Source organism: Choloepus didactylus, chromosome 10 (assembly GCF_015220235.1).
Source record: "Choloepus didactylus isolate mChoDid1 chromosome 10, mChoDid1.pri, whole genome shotgun sequence".
In the NCBI taxonomy this organism is placed as follows: domain Eukaryota; kingdom Metazoa; phylum Chordata; class Mammalia; order Pilosa; family Megalonychidae; genus Choloepus; species Choloepus didactylus.
Genome location: NC_051316.1, coordinates 91,156,956 through 91,177,032, shown reverse-complemented (window position 1 = coordinate 91,177,032; position 20,077 = coordinate 91,156,956). Strand labels below are relative to the sequence as shown.

At 53.9% G+C, this 20,077-nt stretch overlaps 1 protein-coding gene across 1 annotated transcript in view; it reads left to right on the top strand.

The window, feature by feature from the left end:
- HMCN2 (hemicentin 2) overlaps positions 1–20,077 on the top strand; it is a 145,018-nt gene that overhangs the window by 84,513 nt on the left and 40,428 nt on the right. Inside the window, exons 40-58 of the mRNA XM_037797992.1 lie at positions 1,447–1,570; positions 3,065–3,240; positions 4,477–4,573; positions 4,753–4,872; positions 5,959–6,120; positions 7,022–7,303; positions 9,367–9,534; positions 10,677–10,790; positions 11,243–11,329; positions 12,015–12,206; positions 13,540–13,713; positions 13,858–13,971; positions 14,449–14,591; positions 14,967–15,117; positions 16,712–16,930; positions 17,393–17,506; positions 17,934–18,121; positions 18,858–18,954; positions 19,853–20,014. Coding sequence (XP_037653920.1) covers positions 1,447–1,570; positions 3,065–3,240; positions 4,477–4,573; positions 4,753–4,872; positions 5,959–6,120; positions 7,022–7,303; positions 9,367–9,534; positions 10,677–10,790; positions 11,243–11,329; positions 12,015–12,206; positions 13,540–13,713; positions 13,858–13,971; positions 14,449–14,591; positions 14,967–15,117; positions 16,712–16,930; positions 17,393–17,506; positions 17,934–18,121; positions 18,858–18,954; positions 19,853–20,014 — 2,884 coding nt within the window. The remainder of the gene's footprint in view (positions 1–1,446; positions 1,571–3,064; positions 3,241–4,476; positions 4,574–4,752; positions 4,873–5,958; positions 6,121–7,021; positions 7,304–9,366; positions 9,535–10,676; positions 10,791–11,242; positions 11,330–12,014; positions 12,207–13,539; positions 13,714–13,857; positions 13,972–14,448; positions 14,592–14,966; positions 15,118–16,711; positions 16,931–17,392; positions 17,507–17,933; positions 18,122–18,857; positions 18,955–19,852; positions 20,015–20,077) is intronic.

Genomic DNA, 20,077 nt, shown 5'->3' with positions numbered 1-20,077 from the left:
CTGGAGCCTCCCCTAGGTGCCAGGCCACCAGGAGCTTAGCGGTGAGGGGGAAGCAGGAGGGCGTCCTGGAGGGCTGGAGGGAGGGAGGAGGGGCTGCTTGAGAGGCACGGAGCCCGCAAGAGCTGCTCTGCCAGCAGAAACACGGGGCCTGCCACAAATGCCAGCCACAAATGCCAGCCACGTGGATAATTTAAAAGTATCTAGCATCTATGAAAGTTTCACTCACTAAGTTTAATCTTCGGAAACTTAAATCCTTCAGACTGCCCCTATGCCAGCTAAGCCCCCAAACCCAGAGGCAAGAGCCTCTTCAAGAGTATTAACCAGATGTGTCCCCTTTTCCCATAATGTCGACACCCCTTTTCAACGTGAGCAGGTTAGGGTGGTCACTGCCTAGACATCCCTGAAGATCGGGAAAGGGATTAAACTAGAGGAAGGGGCAGCAACAGACAAGATGGAATTTAACAAAGGATCATGAATACTGAATTTTTATATGATTTGCTTTTCCTTAGTTGCTTGGGTGTTAGTATAGTTAGAAGGAAAAAATTGAAATGGTGGAACTGTAACCCATAGCATCCTTTGAAAGTTGTTATATAGCTACTGGTTAAATTGTAGTTTGAAAGCTATACATTTGTGTATATGTGCTATATTTCATAATTAGGAAACAACTGAAATTATGGTTCTTATAACTCATAATAACTTTGGAAATATCTTATATATCTACTAGTTAAATATACTTTGAAAGATATTGCCTTTTTGTAGGTATGTTATATTTCATAATAAGGAAATAACTGAAACTGTGGAATTGCAACCTATAATATTCTTTGAAATTTGCTAACTACTTGTTAAATTGCACTTGGAAAGTTATCACTTTTATGTATATATGTTATATTTTACAATAAAAGAAGAAAAAAAGAAAAAAAGCAAGTGGCAACAAATATGCATAACATGATACCTATGTAAAAACTTTAAAACATACTCCAAAAGCAATATATTATTCGTGTATATGTCTAAAAAAAAGTATCTAGCAGCCATGTTATAAAAAGATAAAAGGAAACACATGAAACCAATTATAATATGTTTTATTTAATCCAATATATCCAAAATATTATCCTTTCATTGTGTAATAAATATAAAAAAATATTAATGAGGCATTTTATGTTCTTTTTGCACTAATGCTATGACACTGTTGTGGATTTTGCACTGTGGCCCGTCTCATTTCTGGCTGGCCATGTTTCAAGTGGCCGCCGTGATGGACAGTGCAGCTCCAGGGAGCTCTTTCAGATTCCGCGTGAGTGCCCACCAGCGGGCAGGGGTCCTGGTATAAGCTCACAGCTTCTCTGCATCCTGGGGTCTCTCAGGATCTTGGGCAGCTCATGACCGTGTGGCTGCTGCCCCTGGAGAGCTATAATGCAGGAAAGCCTAATGCGCACTTCCTTGTGGGTACAGGTCTTCGCTGGGGGCCGGGTCCTCGCCTTGACCAGTGCCCGGGCCTCCGATGCCGGCAGCTACTCCTGCATGGCTGTGAGTGCGGTGGGCGAGGACCGTCGGGACGTCGTCCTGCAAGTCCACAGTGAGTTGAGGCGTGGGAGACCTGCATGGTCCAGGCCAGCAGCTCCGAGAAGGTGGGCTGGGGTCATGCCCAGCCACACCCATCCAAAGGGAGCAGTTGGATGCAGGAAGCACTGGGCCACAAAGGGCCACTCCAACGGTGATGGCCTGAGGCTGGCTGCCTTCACGTGGGGTCAGTTGGACCCTCAGAGACCTGCCCTGGAGTTCTTGCCCTCCCTGTATGTGACCTCCCCACCATGGGTGGACGGGTGGGTAGGTGGGCAGGTGGGCACCCTGTGGGGCTAGGAGCTGTGTTCAGGAAAGAGGTGGAAGGACCATGAAATAGCAGAGGAACGCAGGCCAGGAGTCAAGAGGCCCAGTGTTCTCACCATTGTGGGTCAAATGGGGGTAACGGTCCATTCTGGAAAGGCAGTGTGGGGTAGTGGTTAGGCTCACAGGCTCTTGAGAGTAAGTTTCAAATCCTGCCTCCACCACTTTCTTGTTCCGTGACTTTGAGCAAGTCACACAGCTTCTCTGAGCCCCCATTTCTTCAGCTGTAAAATGGGGGAAAGAACAGCATCCAGCTCTAAGGATCCATTACGCTCATTCACATAGTTAAGTTGGTGTTGTTTCTTTATTCCCTTGTATGGAATTTTGTGGGTATCTGTTGTGGTCCATGAAAGAAACCTGGGAAATGCAGAGCCTTGGGGATGAGGTGTGAGGAAGTCTTACACCTGAGCTCTCTCCCTTGGCTGAAATGAGGGTAATAGTGACAGGCAGTGTGTCCGGGTGCTTCACCTGGGTCACCTCTAATCCTCACAGCTGCCCCACAAGGTGGATACTGTCATTATTCCCATTTTACAGACAAGAAAACTGAGGACCAGAGAGGCCAAGTAACATCTCCAGGGCCTACACAGCGAGGAAGTGGTAGAATGCAGGGTTCAAACCTAGGAGTTCTGGCTCTGGAGCCCATTTTATTTTTTTTCCCCCAGTTTTTGTTTTCTTTTGTTTTTGTTTTGTTTTGTTTTTGTTTTGTTTTGTTTTTTAGAGAAGTTGCAAGTTTACAGTAGAATCATGCATAAGAACTCCACATTCTCAACCACTATGCTGCACTGGTTATTTTGGTCACAAGGGAAAAGGTGGCTCTGGGGCCTGCTTTAAAAAAAATTATTTATTAAGCTTTTTTGAGATCATTGTAGATCCATATGCAGTTGTAAAAAATAGTACAAAGAGCTCTCATGCAGTTTCCCTAGTTTCCCCCAGTGGTAGCCTCTGCAGAGCTGTAGCACGAGATCACTGATGCCATCCCCCTACCTTCTTCCGATTTGGGGGTCCCCTTTGGGAGCAGGACTGTGAAGGAAGGTTGGGTGGGGAAGCAGGTTGTGGCTGTGAGGTGGACCCCAGTCTTAGAGATGACACCCGCATTCCCTGGTCTTGGCTGGAAGCAGCGTTGGGGAGGGTTAGGGCCCGACCGTCTCGCTCGCTCCTGAGGCAGCGCATCTGCCCCTCCCTGCAGTGCCCCCGAGCACCCCAGGAGAAGAGCTGAATGTGTCCGTCATGGCCAACGCGTCAGTGGTCCTGGAGTGCCGGAGCCACACCATGCCCCCGCCCGTGCTCAGCTGGCGGAAGGACGGGCGCTCCCTGGTGCCGCGGCCTGGCGTCCGCCTCTCCGCAGACAAGGCCTTGCTGGAGGTGTGTGGCCTGCCGGGGGGCCGGGCCCTGGACAGGGCAAGGGTCTGGGGGTGGGGCTCGGCCGGAGCTGCCACCAACACTGGTGACCTCAGTGCCAGATCCCCAGTGCTGCCAGCAGCCTCAGTTCAGCTCGACGTTGATGTCACCTGCAGACCCTCCAGTCCTCCCCACGTGGTTAGAGCTCACTTCCAGCCAAGGGGGGACAGGAGAGAAGGTGGAGAGGTGGAGCCCTCCCCCACTGACCCCGATGCAGCTGAGCATCTGACACCCCAGCCTACTTCTTTGTCTCTCCTTATTCAGAAGTCTTGCACGGCTCTCTCTTGCCTCTAGGGCCAAGTCCTAATGCCTTTGCTGTGCCTGTGCCTAAAAGACAGGGACTCTGGAGTCAGCCTGGATTTATATTTTAGCTCTGCCTCCTCCTGGCCGGCTACCCTGGGCCATGCCCTGACCACATTGGCAACTTTCTGCTAGGGGGTGCTGGGAGAAGTTGTAGAGAGAACGCCTGTGAGGTCCCGGCCTGCCTCAGAGAGCAGCTCATCCATGTCAGCTTGGAGCTGGAGGTTCTCTCTCTAGCTGTGGAGGGAAAACCCCACACCAGCCTGTGCCTCAGCCCCCCAGCCCTCTACTCCCTGTGATAGGATCGTTTCCACCTCTGAGCACTGCCACTTGTTTCCTCCGTGGGGAATGCCTGCCCCCTCCTTTCCCTTCATTCTTCAGAGCTCCAGCTGCACCCCTTATCCTCAGGCCAGGATCAGACCCCCGAGGTCAGGGAGCGCCCCACCTGCACACCCCCTTCATTCACCACCTTCTCTTCTGGTCTGTTCTTCTGGCCTTTCCAAAGAGACTGTGAGCAGATAAGGGGCAGGAAGGAGCAGGTCTGACCGAGCCGGGTGCCCCCCACCCCCATCCCTGTGCCTGTAGGTGCAAAGTGGGACAAGGCCAGCAGGGCAGGGGGAGACAAATGGATGCTCGATGCAGGATACATGATGGCAGGGAAACTAGTCCCTGCCATTTCCGGAGCCTGTCCCACGTGCCCAGCCCATGTCAGGCCCACCACAGGCATCAGCTTCTGGAAGCTTCATGGTGCCAGGGGTGAGCAGGTGGCCTCATTGCCCCCTGTTCCAGGTGGGGAGAGGGAGGCTCAGCGAGGTAAAGCGACAAGACCAAGGTCGTGTTTGAGGGGTAACCCCACCTCTGTGCTGCTCCCACTGATGAGTGGGTTTTACTCTCATCCAGGTGGACCAAGCAGAGGTGTGGGACGCAGGCCGCTACACCTGTGAGGCACTGAACCATGCAGGTCGCTCCGAGAAACACTACAACCTGAATGTCTGGGGTGAGGGTCTCCCGGACTGGCTGGGCTGCCCCTCTACCCCCACCCCATTCCTGCCCACAGCTGCTTCTCACACCCTGGGCAGGGGGTGCTACCTTGGCAGGGTCCCAGGATGCAGCCTCCCTCCCCCTTCGCCCATCCCAGCCTCCCACCCACCTCATCCCCTTTCCGCTCTGTCTCAGTCCCTCCAGCATTTCCCTCCCGGGAGCCCCGGACCCTGACCGTAACTGAGGGGTACCCTGCCAGGCTGTCCTGTGAATGCTGGGGTGTCCCCTTCCCCAAGATCTCCTGGAGGAAAGATGGTAGGTTTGCTGCCCTCACCCAGCCCCGTCTCACTGCCCAGCACAAGGAGGCCGCTCTCCACTTCCCACCACCCAGCACCTAGCCGAGATGGGTGGGTGTATGGCCCCAGGGGTAGGAGATACTGGATTTAGAAGTACCAATTCCCCTAACCCCTATCTGCTCTATTCCTGGGCCTGCAGAGCCCCATGCACCTTCCCAGCCAGTGAGAGCTGGATTCATCCTCAAGCCTCATTGCAGAGGTCCCTTCCTCCAGGAAGCCCTCCCTGACCCCCCCCCCCACCAGGCTGGGGAGGGCCTCCTTAATGCAGCTGTGTACTAACCTGTGATGTTGCCCACCTTAGTCCTTCCGTGTCTGCTCTGCCATGAGTCTGGGGGCCCCATGAGGCACTTCTTGGCCACCACTGAATTCAGAGTTCAATCCTAGGTACAAGATAGGTGCTCAATAAATGTTTGGAATTCATTCATTTAACCAATGTTTATTCAGGGGCTTTCTGTGCTAGGCACTGTTCTAGGCACTAGGATTATAGCAGTGGATAAAACAGATGAATCCCTGCCCTCAAATTAGGGAGAGTCAGATAATAAAAAAGTTCGTAAGCAACTTGGTATCTTAGGTGAAGGATGACTGAAATTACTGTTTAATCCAGCACTTCAGGTTATCAAAAACCTTTCCCCGACTGCCAGGTGTACCAGCTGCCTGGTCTTCCCCTCCCCAGGTCACTGTGGCCAGGTGGATGAGTCACTGAGTCCCCTGTGTGTCAGGTGCTGAGTAGCCCCTAAGGACCCCAAGGGACAAGTCAGGAAGGGTCTATCCTCCTGAAGGGCGCAGGCCAGTGCAGGTATCAGACAGGACACCTGCAGGCAGATCTGTGATGGGGGGAAGCTCTGTGATTGGGGAGCTCGGAGACAGTGCTAGGACCAGATTTGGTGCTCAGGGAAGGCTTCCTGGAAGAGGTGACATCCAAGTGGAAGCCTGAAGAATGAGCAGGATTTGGCAAGGATGGGTGAGAGGACAGATGCTCCCAGTAGAAGGACTGGGTGTCTCTGCAAATGCCCTGGACCAGGGGCTTCTTTCCCACTGCTTCCAGGTCAGCCCATACCTGGGGAGGGGGCCGGCCTGGAGCAGGTGTCATCTGTGGGGAGGCTGCTGTACCTGGGGCAGGTCCAGCTAGCCCAGGAGGGAACATATACCTGTGAGTGCAGCAATGTGGCAGGGAACAGCAGCCAGGACCAGCAGCTGGAGGTGCACGGTGAGCAAGGCGGGGCGTCCGGAGGGGCCAGAAGGGTGGGGAACGGGACATGCTGGCAGGGCAGACCCCACCCACCTGATTCCTAGCAAAGACAAGAACCACAATGAAGGGGAAGCCTCCACATCCTCTCTTAGATTATTGTCATGTTATTAACAGCCCCTCCCAGTCAGTTTTCTTACAGCTTCTGACCTGAGCAAGGGGGAAAGAGGGTGACAATCCCTGAATACCCACCCATGGTCCAGAAGGGAAAAAACATGTTTTGAGATGGTTGGAAACATGAAAGAACTAAATTGATATGAAGCACCCATATACATTGGGAAACCTGAGTCTCTATCTGTTTGTCCTGAGTCTCTGTCTGTAAGATTAAGGATTTTAGCCTTGCAAAAATAGTGATAGAAAATAACCCCCCGAAAAGCAGAGTTCAGCATCTTGTAGCGAAACTTGCCAGTGGAATAAGCCTCTACTCCCAACCTTTCCCAGCTACTCTTTAAGCTCCAGGAAGCCTCTGGATTTGGAAAAAGCGATACCCCCACAAAACCTAAAAGGGCTCTGGCATGAGCAGGCCAAGGAGTGAGGTGTGGCTGCCTCTTTGCCTGGGTCTGGACTGCAGATGGGAATGGCACCTCCAGGGGAAGACTGGGTGGCAACCGTGATTCCGAGGGTGGAGCAGGGGGCAGTGGGGTACTGTCAGGACCCCTGTTACAGAGATGGAAAAGGTTAGGCCCAGAGGTGAGGTCACAGGTCACCTGGCCAAGGTCACACGGCCAGTGGGTCATAGGGTGGGGTACCCAGCAGGGTGGGGACATGGGCCTAAATGGGCTACACACAAGAAGCCTGGCATGGGGTGATGGGAGGAAGTCATTGATGTTTCTAATACTGACGCACCCTGCCCCATCCTCAGTGCCCCCTCGGATCATCGGCCCCCGGGAGTCCCTCACACAGCTCTCAGTGATCCAGGATGGGGAGGCCACTCTGGAATGCAACACGACAGGGAAACCTCCGCCAACAGTGACGTGGGAGCGGGACAACCAGCTGGTGGGGGACGAGCCTGGCCTGCGGCTGCAGAATGGTGGTCAGAGCCTGCACGTGGAGCGGGCCCAGGCTGCTCATGCCGGACGCTACAGCTGTGTGGCCGAGAACGCGGCCGGGAGGGCCAAGAGGGGCTTCGAGCTCTCCGTGCTGGGTGAGGACCGGCAGCTGCTGGAGGAGGTCAGGAAGGGGGGCTGGATTGGGGAGAGCAAGGCTGGTTCAGTCTCCAGGCACAGTCCTCAGCCGAGCTCCTGGGCTCACCCCTTGCTCTTCCTGGGGTCAGTTCTCTGGTGAGGGCTGGTATTGGGGGAAGCCGCCAACACCGCTCTTAAAATCAGGACTGGCCTCAACTTGTCCCAGTTTCTCTCAATTCACCCATCCTTCCTCTCTCCCTTCCTTCCTTCCTTCCCTTCCTCCCTCCTTCCCTTACTTACTGTCCCCTGCCCTGTTCTGGGCTCTGGGGAAATAGCAGCCTCCATCCTGCATGACTGGATGCAATGGGGGGAGGTCAGGGGCCTAGGAGAGACCAGGAAGACCCTGAACACTGTCACGGGAAGTCAGGGCAGCTTCCTGGAGGAGGTGACCATTAAGCTGACACGTAAAGGATAAGTAGGAGTTATCCAGGTGCAGGGATGAGGGAAAGAGTGTGCCAGGCAGAAAGAACAGTCTGTGCAGAGGTCTGGGGGAGTGACATCCTATTCAGGGGGGCTGGAGCAGCTTTGTTCATTCTGACCATTTATTGAGCTCCTACTGTAAGCCTGCAGTGTAATTCAGGGTGGATGCAGGGAGGCTAAGATATAAGGTGGGCAAGGTGGGCAGGGGTCGGTTAACGGGAGGAAGGGGGGCTGTCATCGTGGCCCCCAGCCACTCAGATCGGCAGCCTCTCTCAGTCATCCCTGCTCAGTACAGAAAAGTTTCCTTTTTTTTTAAGACCACAAATTAAGTATTTTAAACAGTCGTTGATGTTTCTAATATTGAACAATTTTCAAAAATGTTACATGACAATACTTTCAGGTTTAATGGTTCACTTTGAGAAATTAGATATTTATATTATGAAGATGAGTTTCCATGTCATCCTTCTTTATGAGAAAATTTGAATTAGTGGGTCTTTCAGTAGCCTCTCATATTGAATTCACATCAGCAGAGGGCTTAATTAGCAACTTCAGATAACTTTCCAACCATGTAGATTTGCAAAAGCTTTATAATTGATCCCCACCATCTACCTATTAAAGGAAAAAGTACTAATTATTTTTTTAAAAAACCACAAAACCTTTAAATACCACCACAAAGGTAAGAATAAATAAGAGTAATTTGTTAAAAAAAATTTTTAATTTTTAAAAAAAACTTAAATAACTTTAATTTATTAAGAACAATTCCAGTTGTATACTATTTTGAAGTTATGCATTATCCCATTTGAGCTAACACAATCCCAGACACTGGTGTTTTTATCCCCATTTCACAGATGAATTTGCAGGCCTTGAGAGAGCAAGTGACTTGTTCTAGCTTACGTGTTTCATCGGGGTGAGGGGGGAGATCAGAACTTTAACCCAGTTGGGAGCAGATGTGAACTTGGTGAAAGTCTTAGGCTGAAATCCTTTCACGAGGGGAAAGTTTCCAGCTCTTGCCTGGGAGGCTCCTGAGCTCAGCCTGCTGCTGTGGGAGGGCAGAGTGGCTGTTGAAGGAAACCACAGGCCTGGATGGAGGTTTCTTCTCCCTAGTCTTGTACCTCCCCAGCCTCCTTCGGCACTTGATAAGCACCTGTCATATGCTAAACCCCGGGCGGTGGGGGCAGGAGGGGAGATGCTTCCCTTTTTGGGGTCCTTTCAGAACGTTGGCTCTGCCTGTGATTTGGAGAACACACCTGCTTCCACCTTTGCTGGGACTCCAGCCTCATTCGCTCAGTACTTCTTCCCTGCCAGGCACTGAGGCACTGTGCTGAGTGCTTTCCCACGTTCTTGTGGAATCCTCCCGGCATCCCTCTGAGGGGCTGGGGAAACTGAGGCCTGAAAAGTCTGCCTCCAGCCAAAGCTCAGCCTGTGGCCACCCCTCACTCCCTTCCGGGTGCCACAGCTTCAATGGGAGCAGCTCTGAGCTGCCACTTCTGTTGCTCAGACCCTCCCAATTTGGGGACAGGGCACGTAGACCCTTGGGGGAGACGGGTAAGGTGAATACAGCTCCCGGTCTGCATCCTGAGTTCAGCTCCTTCTCTGTGTCTAGTGCCCCCAGAACTCACTGGAGACTTGGATCCACTGACCAATGTCACGGCTGCCCTGCACGGCGCCCTGTCGCTGCTCTGTGAAGCCACAGGCCTCCCACCCCCAATGGTCCGCTGGTTCCGAGGGGAGGAGCCCATCAGCCCCAGGGAGAACACCTACCTTTTGGCAGGTAAGGTATCAGCCAGAGGAGTGTCTGGGAATCAGGTCTGCCCAGTACATGCCCATGACCTTTGACCCTGAGCTGCAGGTCTGATTGGGATAACCATTGTAGCCATTGTTTCCAAAGAGTGTGCCCCAAAACACTGGTCAGGTGAGGTGCTTCAAGAAGAAAAAAAAAAAAAAAAAATTTGGATTTTAGTAAGTTTCAAAAAGGCTTCCTACTCTGCTCCCCTTCTGGAGGTCCACGGCAAACATTTGTACTGTAATGGTCCTGCAGCAAAAGTTCTTGTGGCACTTACAACCACCCACAGAACAGTAACACACTTTTGGAAATGGTGATCTAAGCACCCTTTCCTCTGAATATTCATCCTCCTAACAAAGTTGGTTTATGATAATTCTCCCTGGTATACAAATGAGGAAACTGAGGCACGAGAAGCAGTGCCCCATCCAAATCTCACAGGGACTTCGAGGCCCAGTACTTTTGATTCCCACCTGAGGCTCTGATTTAGTGACCCAATTGTTTCACCCAGCTAATGCTGGAATGGCAAATAAGTTTCTCCTGGTGCACCACTTCAGATGCATTGAACAGCTAGGAATTCAGAGACTGTATCTGGGCCCAACAGAAAGGAGTGCAGTGATCAATTAGTGATGTCTGCCCTGGGTATAGGAATGGCAGTGATAGCATGTGTCCTGTGTATCTGCCCTCCCCAGACTGATCTTAGGAGACCCCTGGGTTCCTCTGAGAGGAGCTGGCTGACTTCCCATGTGTCCTTAAGAGAAGAACCCTTTTACTGGGTTCTTCAAAGTAGAATGGAAGTCTGATGGGCCAGGATTACAAAGCCCATTGCTGTCCTTTTAGCCCCAGCCAAACCCCAGAGCCAAGGGTGGCCAGAGCGACAGGCTCTTCTTGCTAGTATAGGGTCCTCAAGTTTATCTTGTTGCTTTCTAATATCCAGGAGGCTCCATCCTTCTGTTTATTCTCCTTGGGCCTCAGTTTCCCCAGCTGAGGAAGGGAACACTCAAGGAGGCACACATACATGCATCAAATTATAACTCCCAGTGCTCTCCCCTCCCTGGTGGGAGGCCTGGACTCAGCTTGGGACAGAAGGCTGCTGACAGCTGTGCCCATATCTCACTCCTTTCCCTCTCCAGGTGGCTGGATGCTGAAGATGACTCAGGTGCAGGAGCAAGACAGAGGCCTCTACTCATGCCTGGCAAGCAATGAGGCAGGGGAGGTGCGAAGGAACTTCAGCGTGGAGGTCCTGGGTATGTTGCAGCCTCATTTTCATGGGCACCTCACAAATCCTTCTCTGGCTTTGGGTCTTCCCGGGCCAGATGCAATGCTAACGGCTCATACTATCATGGAGGATCCAGCACAGGAAAAGAGGGAGAGGCCAATCCTTGTTTTCTTTGCCTCATCAGAAATCTCTGCTCTGAGGCCGTCATGGAACTTTCCAGAAACAGCAGGGACTAACCCAAAGTGAAAGGGAGCAAATATTTTCAGCTCCACCAAAAATACCTTCCTATTCCCAGGGCCCTTCTCCAGAGCACTGGTTCTTTCTTACCATACCCCATGGAAGCAGGCACAAGGGAATGGGGAAATTGAGGCACGGAAAATTGAAAAGAGGAGGTGTGGGCCCTTGACTTCCTGCTCCACGGTTGTTCAGCCTGAGTGGGCCAACTCTGATTGATAGTTATCTGCCTCCCTGCTTCTCTAGTTCCTCCCAGGATTGAGAACGAGGACCTGGAGGAGGTGATGAAGGTCCCTGAGGGGCAGACTGCCCACCTGACATGCAACGCCACAGGTAAGGGCCACACCCACGTGGCAGGCTGGGAGTAGGGCTGGGCAGGCGGCTTTGGAGAGGAGGGCAGCCCCTGGACCTGGCCTGTCTGCCCTGGTCCCACTGCTTCCCAGTGAGGTTCTCTCCATATCTTAGACTCAGCTCTGCATCCCTGTTCATCTTTGCACTTGCCATTTCCTCAGCTTCCAGGACTCTCCCCAGGGAGGCCTTGGCTGACCTTGCAGGCCTAGTGGGCTGCCTCCTGTGGGGTCCCACAGCCTCCAGTACTGTCCTGTCCCAGTACTGACCACACTGGCCCATCTCAGTCTTCTGACATCTGTGTACCCCGGCCGGGCTCTGAGATCCTTGGGGTCCAAGGAACTACCTTGTCACTATAGTTTCCCATAAGGCTTGCAGACTGAAGGATGGATGGATGAATGGATGGATGCATGGATGGATGGATGGATGGATGCCTTGCCTGCTGTACCGAGCTATCTCTGCCCACTTCTCTGTGAGGAAAAGGCAACCAAAGTACAGAGGAAAGGGGCTGAGGTGAGGCCTGGTGGCTGCTCTGTGTCTTGTCCCACTGCCAGGCCCATAGACCTGAATAGAGAATCCACATCCCCTGCCCCATCCTGGAACAGCCTCCAAGCCCTGGGCCATCCTGGTCACTTTGAACTCTCACCTGTTCTCTTTCCTTTGTGGACAGGCCACCCACAGCCCAGGGTCACGTGGTTCAAAGACGGCCAGCCCCTGGCTGGTGGAGATGTCCACCACATTTCCCCAGATGGAGCCCTCCTGCGAGTTCTCCAGGCCAACCTGTCCAGCGCTGGCCGCTACTCTTGCATTGCAGCCAACGCTGTAGGGGAGAGGACCAAGCACGTGCAGCTTAGTGTCCTGGGTAAGTGCCAGGTTCTTCCTGACCACCCTGGGTGCTGGCCAGGGATCAGCTCCTCACCAACATCTTCCCACAAAGCGCTCTACTTTCCATTTATCAAGGGCCCTGCCTGAGTGGCTGAGTCCTCACCACAACCCTAGGAAGTGGGGATATGTGCTTGTCCCCATTTCACAGATGAGGCCTGGAGTGGTAAGGCGACTCACGCCAGGCCACAGGGTGGTGGATTCACCCCAGGCCATCTGTTCTAGTTTGCTATTGCTGCAGAATGCAAAACACCAGAGATGGATTGGCTTTTATAAAAAGGGGGTTTATTTGGCTACACAGTTACAGTCTTAAGGCCATAAAGTGTCCAAGGTAACACATCAGTAATCGGGTACCTTCACCGGAGGATGGCCAATGGTGTCCGGAAAACCTCTGTTAGCTGGGAAGGCACGTGGCTGGCGTCTCCTCCAAAGTTCTGGTTTCAAAGTGGCTTTCTCCCAGGACGTTCCTCTCTAGCAAGCTTGCTCCTCTTCAAAATGTCACTCTCAGCTGCACTGAGTTCCTTCTGTTATGTCAGCTCATTTATATGGCTCCACTGATCAACTTAAACCCACCCTGGATGGGTGGAGCAACACCTCCATGGAAACTATCCAATCAGAGTCATCACCCACAGCTGGATGGGGCGCATTCCAAAGAAGCACTCAAAGAATTACAATCTGATCAACCCTGATAATGTCTGCCCATACAAGATTACATCAAAGATAATGGCATTTGGGGGACATAATACATTCAAACTGGCACACCATCCATCGCCCACGGGCAATACTATCTAGATAGGCCGGAGAAACAGGGCCTCTCTAAAAACAAGAGGGGCACAGACTGGTTTAGTAAAACCTATTTCTGAAAATAGTGGTGGGAAAAGGGAGAGTCCCTTGCAGGGGCTGAAAGGGGAAATTTTGGGGTGAATGAAGCTCCTCTACCCAGGAGGGAACAAAACAGTGGCTCCCTCGTGCAGGGGATGGCACAGACTGGAAACACCAACAGAACTGAGAAGGCTCTGGTTAAATCAGAGGTAATCTCGATGTTCAGAGGCTGTTGGGGAAACTGAGGCAGAATTTATCCAGCCTTCCCTGTGGGATTGCTCAATGATGGAGAGCCTGGGCTCGGGGTCTCTCAGGCCTGAGTTCAGGGCTGGGTGTGCCATGAACAGGCTCCTCTGGGCCTGTTTCCTCATCTGTATGACGCAGGTGACAGTGGCACCAAAGCAAAGCTTCAGTGTCCAAGGCTTTCCCAGTTCCTCAGGCCCAGGGTCGGGGATCACTGTTCATGAGCGCCCCCCTGCCCCCCGCCACAGTGGTCCCCACCATCCTGGGAGTGACCGAGGACAGTGCGGACGAGGAGGTGACCGTGACCATCAACAACCCCATTTCTCTGATTTGTGAGGCGCTGGCCTTCCCCTCCCCCACCATCACCTGGATGAAGGACGGGGCCCCGTTCAAGGCCTCGAGGAACATCCAGCTGCTCCCAGGTGATGCCCCCTGAGGTGGGAGGGGTGTGGGGACAGGGTCACGTCATCAGGCTGAGTCAGAGGCAGGGGACCCATGAGCCTGAGCTTCAGGCCTGGCACGAGGCTGTAGCTGCGGGCTGACCCTGGCCGCCGCCCCCCAAGCAGGCACCCAGGGGCTGCAGATCCTGAATGCCCAGGAGGAGGACGCGGGCCAGTACACCTGTGTGGTCACCAACGAGCTGGGCGAGGCCATGAAGAACTACCATGTGGAGGTCCTCAGTGAGTCCTGGCACCTGGGCCACACTTGACACCCCGGGCCGCCTCCCGTGGCTTGTCTTCTCTGATGTTCACAGAGCAGCTGGGGTGGGCCTGGGTGTTTCCTGTTTTAGAGCTGAGAACACCGAGAGGAGAGAACAGCGAGTTAGGACTTGGGCCACGTAGACTCCCAGAGCCGCCGCTCCCAGTGTGGTGCAACCAGAGGCTCCACGACATGAGACCTGAGGATCCCCAAGAAGGGCCTCCAGAGGTCACCCCAGGCATTCTCCTGCCTCAGACCTGCCCTGTCCTGTACCCACCGTAGACAAATGCTCTCCCCAAAGTGGAGAGCCTCCGGGGTGGGTCAGTTTCCAGGGTCCCTGTTCCTCCACTCTCATTCTGGGACTGCTCTCGGGACCCTGTCTAGAAGCCCCTCAGTAAGTGCAGGTCTCAGCACCCCCTACCCCACGCCTGCTCCTCAGACCCCCTTGTGGCTTTCAGTCCCGCCTTCCATCTCCAAAGACGACCCCTCAGGGGAGCTTGGTGTGAAGGAGGTCAGGACCAAAGTCAACAGCACCTTGACCCTGGAGTGCGAGTGGTGGGCCGTGCCCCCGCCCACCATCAGCTGGTACAAGGATGGACAGGTGAGGGCAGGATCTGGGCAGCCTCGGGCTCGGTCTGGGTCCCCGTGGATCTTCTAAGAACCTTCCAGAAAAGGCAGCTCTTAGAGCACCCAGCATCAGAGCTGGTCAGGGCCCTGCCTTACCCTTTATTTTTGCAGTTTGAAATCCAGCTGTCTTTAGAGGGAACAAGTCTCCTAAGCATTAAACTCTGACTGTGTCACCCATTTAATTTAGATTTGGTTTTACAGAGTTGTCAAGTGTGCCCATCACTTTATATTGTGTTTTTTAATGTTTATTAAAATATAACACACATGCAGTAAAGTGCACTCATCATAATGCTTTCTGCCTCCTCCTGTCTGATCTCTGCCCTCCCCTTTGTGCACCCCTCCCTCCCAGCCTGTGACCCCCAACCAGCGGCTCCACATCCTGGGCGAGGGGCGGCTGCTGCAGATCCAGCCCACGCAGATCTCAGATTCAGGGCGATACCTGTGCGTGGCCACCAATGTGGCTGGCGAGGACGACCAGGACTTCCACGTGCTCATCCAGGGTGTGTGTTGGCCGGGCAGGGGCTGCCGGCCACTGTGGCTGGGGTACGGAGCGTCGGCAGCCCCAGGAGGGCGGATGGGGGCTGCTGCCCGGTGGCCGGCTGGGGTGCGACTCGCAGCACCCTTCGCCTGGCCAGCTCCACCAGACAGCCTCGCCCAGGGCATCCTGCTCCCACCTCCTGCTGTCTCTGGATTCCACCATTAGAGTCATTCCCTTCACTGAAGGCTTTGCTTCAGAAAGACCTTTAAAGGGTTGGTGTGCTTCAGGAGTGCTCTTGAGGGGGTCCTGACAGTGCCCCCCTGCTTCGCTGAACTGAAACAGATCAGTCCTTTCCCCTCAGTGCCTCTGAGAGGAGACGCGCACTTTGCAAGAGAATCTCCGTAGCCCGGGCAGTGGGCACTTACCCAGCTTGGGCCATGGTTGGTGCTGCCCACCACCTCCCACAGGCATTTCCCATTGACCCTCAACCGCCTGGACCCCCTGTACCCTGAGGGAAGGAGGCACCAGGAGATGAGGTGACTTTCCCCCAAGTCACGGAGTTCAGCGGCAGAGCCTGCATTTGAACCGGGTCTGGTTAAGCCAGAAACCATGCTCTGCCAGTTGTCTGTTAGTTTATTAGGAGGTGTGAGGAGTTGCTTCAGAGTAACCCAGGGTGAGAGGAAGACGAGGGACCAGGAGCTGATGATCGCCCAAGCTGGTTGTGGCTACTTGGGGGCTTATTATGTTATTCTCTCTGCTTTTGCATTTGTTTCACAATTTCTTCTTCTTAAAGAAAGGAGAGGTGAACAACAGGGGAGGGGAGGGGAGGGGAGGGGAGGACGGAAGACAAAGCCAGGCAGGAAAATAGGCAGGCAGGCAGGCAGGCGGGCAGGGAGGCAGAGAGGGAACCGGGGAGGCAGGGAGGGAGACAGGCCTGCAGCCAGGGAGACAGCCTGGCGCAGCGGCACAGCTTGTGTTCAGAGCCTGGCTTTTCTGCGCGGTGTTTCTGGAGGGGACTGGAGATAGACTGCGTGTTCCGGGCTGCACGTGCCGTTTCTCAGTGCTACCTCTGGTGCATATCGCGCCCAGATCAATATTCCAGGAGGAGAATAGGGGACGCTTTGCATTCTAGCCCTGACTCTGTCATTAACTGGCTGCATGACCTTGAGAAGCTATTATTCCCTCTAGGCCTTACTTTCACCCTTTGTAAGTCTTGGACGATCAAATCAGGTAACTAGGAGGCCCCTTCCGATTCTAAAGGCAACGATTTTGTGCCTCTGTGCTCTGATAAACAAACGCTGGCTAAAGCTTAGTTTCTGACTTCCTTCCCTAAAAATTATTTCTGCATTACGAGGAGTCTTTCTGAATCCATTACATGTGACCTCCAGAAGACAGGAACCTTCTCCTAGAGCCCAGCACATAGTAGTTGCTTTTTAACACTGGTTGAAAGAGTGAGCAAAATTTAAAAATGACTTGACCTGAGGGAATGGCTCAAATGGTGGGATTTCTGTACCTGGGGATGCCGGGATGGGAGTCTCTTTGAACAGAGGTGCCATCTCCATCCCTCAGCGGTGTTTCCTAATGACTTTGTCACCCCCATCCTGGCTCCCATCCAGTGCCCCCCGTGTTCCAGAAGGTGGGCGAAGCCAGTGCAGCCTTTGAGATCCCACCCCAGGAGGAAGAGGCCCGGGGCGGGGTGACAGAGTACCGGGAGATCGTGGAGAACAACCCCGCCTACCTGTACTGCGACACCAACGCTGTCCCAACCCCGGAGCTCACCTGGTTCAAGGAGGATCAGCCCCTGTCAGCCACAGATGGGTTGTCTGTGCTGCAAGGTAGGCCGGGTCCGCATGGGGAAGTCGGTGCATTTGCAAGCTGGGACCAGGGTCGGACCCACATCAGTGCAGTCCCCTCAACCTGCTTTCTGCAAATCCTGTGTGCTCTTCTCCTTCTGTGGGCTGCCTGCTGTGCTACCTCAGGTACGGCACACAGCCTCTCTGGGCATCAGCTGCCCTTTGTAAACTGGGGCTAGGTGGGCTTTGTCTATCTGAAGGTGAGAACTGGGACCCCTTCTGCCTCTTGTTTTTGGAACAGAGGTTTTCACCCTGGAGCATGCTTACCTCTGGCTTCAGGATCTGTAACAGCCTGAAAAAATGGGCAAAAGTTGGCACCTTTCTCTGGAGAGAGAGTTGGTTCCTTTGTTAAGATCCTTAAGAAGCCTCGTGACCCAAAACATTGAAGAAGCTCGCACTGGCTCTGTGGACCTGAGCTCAGGCCTCTGTTCTGGGTCCCTGCAGGAGGCCGGGTCCTTCAGATCCCCCTGGCACGTGCGGAGGATGCTGGAAGGTATTCGTGCAAGGCCTCCAACGAGGTGGGCGAGGACTGGCTGCACTATGAGCTGCTGGTGCTGAGTGAGTGGTCCCAGGCCTGGGGGTGAGGTGGGGGGCCTCCCTCCTGGAAGGGGATCAAGGTAGAGTGCGTTTGTGGTCTTGACAATGAGGCTGATAATATAGGGGTGACGAGCTTGGGCTCTGAAACCAGGCAGAACTGCTTTCAAATTCCGTTAGCCACATCCTAGCTAACTGTGTGATCTTGGGCAACTGTGTGACCTTGGACAAATCACCAACCCTCTCTGTGCCTCACATTCCTTAGCTGCATCAGGGTTGGGAGAGTTTGGCAAGGGGGAGCCTCAGCCAGAGTTTGGCATGAGGAGCCTCAGCCAGAGCCTGACACTGAGGGTCACTATTGCTCTAGCCTCCACGCCCCGCCCCCCTCATCCCAGGGTCCTTTCCCCAAGGAGGGCTCTTGGCCCCTCACGCTCCTCTCTGCCACCTGCAGCCCCACCTGTGATCCTGGGTGACACAGAGGAGCTGGTGGAGGAGGTGACTGTCAACGCCAGCAGCACTGTCGGCCTACAGTGCCCAGCCTTGGGCAACCCCACGCCCACCATCTCATGGCTGCAGAACGGGCTGCCTGTTTCCCCAAGCCCACAGCTGCAGGTCCTGGAGAATGGGCAAGTCTTGCAGGTCAGAGCAGCCCCCTGGGTGCTGCAATCTTAGTACTGCTTGTCTGGGAACCAAGAAGCTGTCATTTTCATTGCCAAATGAGGCTTCTTGCCTGAAATATTGGAGCATCTGGGATTTAATTCAGCCCATCAAATCATTATATAACTATATGTGAGGAGGCTCACTGGGAAAGCACATAGCACCTAGAAGTTCAGGTGACACCTGGGAAGGATGCACATTCATGCTACACCAAGGGCCCGGCGTGGCACAGAGTGACCTCCTGTGGGAATGCCACCTGCACTTACAGAGCTTAGGGCCCAGGATGCACCTGGCACCCTCGGTCACCCAGAGTTCGGAGCACAGAGCTGCATGGGACCCCTGTAACCCAGCCCAGCAGAGAGCAGCCCTCCCCAGGGTTTGCTACAGGGATGCACTCAACACCCAACCTCACACACACCCCCTCCCACTCCCGAATGTCACACAAAGCCCTAGACGGATGTGGCGTGTGCTGTGCCCCGCAATGGTACCTCCTAAATCCTGCTCCATATAGATAGTGGTGGCCTCATCAGGCCTCCTTCTGGTCTCCAAGAGCTGTCTGATGCCTGCCATGCCTGGCCTGGGGGGTGGGGTCCTCACGGTGGTTCCTCAGGATGACAGGCATCGGGAGCCTGGAGAAGCCTCTGGCTCTGCCCAGAGCCTTCCAGCCTGTGGCATCTCCCAGCCACCTTCTCCCTGCATCGCCCACCCCTGCCTACAGGTTTCTACTGCAGAAGTGGCAGACACTGCCAGCTTCATGTGTGTGGCCGAGAACCAGGCAGGCTCTGCAGAGAAACTCTTTACCCTCAGGGTCCAAGGTGAGCTGCATTGAGCAGGCAGCCCCTGTGAGTTCCCCAGCCGAGGAAGGGGCTGGTGCTCTTGGCCTGCTGTGCCACTGCTTCGGCTCTGCTACTGACCAGCACTGGGGGTTAGCCAGGCCAGGCTGGGGGGCAGAGAGGTACAGACACAGCATCTCGTCCCAGCCCCAGGGGCACCGCCTTGGTGCTTCCAATGTCCTGGGCCCTGGCACCTGCAGTTGGAGCTCAGGAATCCCAGCCTGGCTCCAGCCACATCCTGGGACAGAGAGCATTTGAGGGCCCTGATCACTACTGGGGCAACCCCAGAAGATTTTAAGCAACTTTGGAGTCAGTCAAGGAGTCGCTCTTCCAAGACCTTAGAGCACCATTATTAGGCACTTACTGTATACCTGGCATGGGGCTAGTTTTCCTATGCTGAATCCTTCCAGCAGAGCTGTGAGGTTAGCTTAATTTTACATCTGTGGGATCAGACTCAGAGAGGTCCCACAGGTGGGGAGTCTCTGCTCTTGACCTCTGCACTGTTAATGACACACACTACATCTCAGTGGCCATGAGCTCTGCCTCCAGATGTGGTGGCAGCTGTGGCCTCGGGGAGGGAGTGGCAACAGTGTTGAGAACTTGAGGTCTTGGACACAAAATTCACATTTTGGCTCTACCACTGACTAGCTGTGTGGCCTTGGGAAAGTGGCTCTCCCTCTCTGATCTCTGAGCCTCACTGTTCTCATCTTTAAGATAGCTATAATATGTAGAGACCTCTGCACAGGATTGTTTGAAGATGGGCTGGAGTGACACACCAGGAGCTCAGTAAAAGCTGTCAGTGCTTGGCTCTGTGGCTCTCTGCTCCCTGCCATTGTGCATTCTCATGTGTCTTTCTTTATCCTGGTGGTCATGGGGACAGTCCCACCAAGAATCAGAGGTCTGACCTTGGAGCAGGTCACCACCATCCTCAATAGCAGCATCTCTCTCCCCTGTGACGTCCATGCTCACCCGAGTCCCGAGGTCACGTGGTACAAGGACAGCCAGGCCCTCTCCCTGGATGAAGAGGTCTTCCTCCTGCCTGGTAGGTAAACTGAGGCTTTGGGTCCAGCTCAGAGGCTGTGTGAAAAGCCAGAGTCATTTTCCC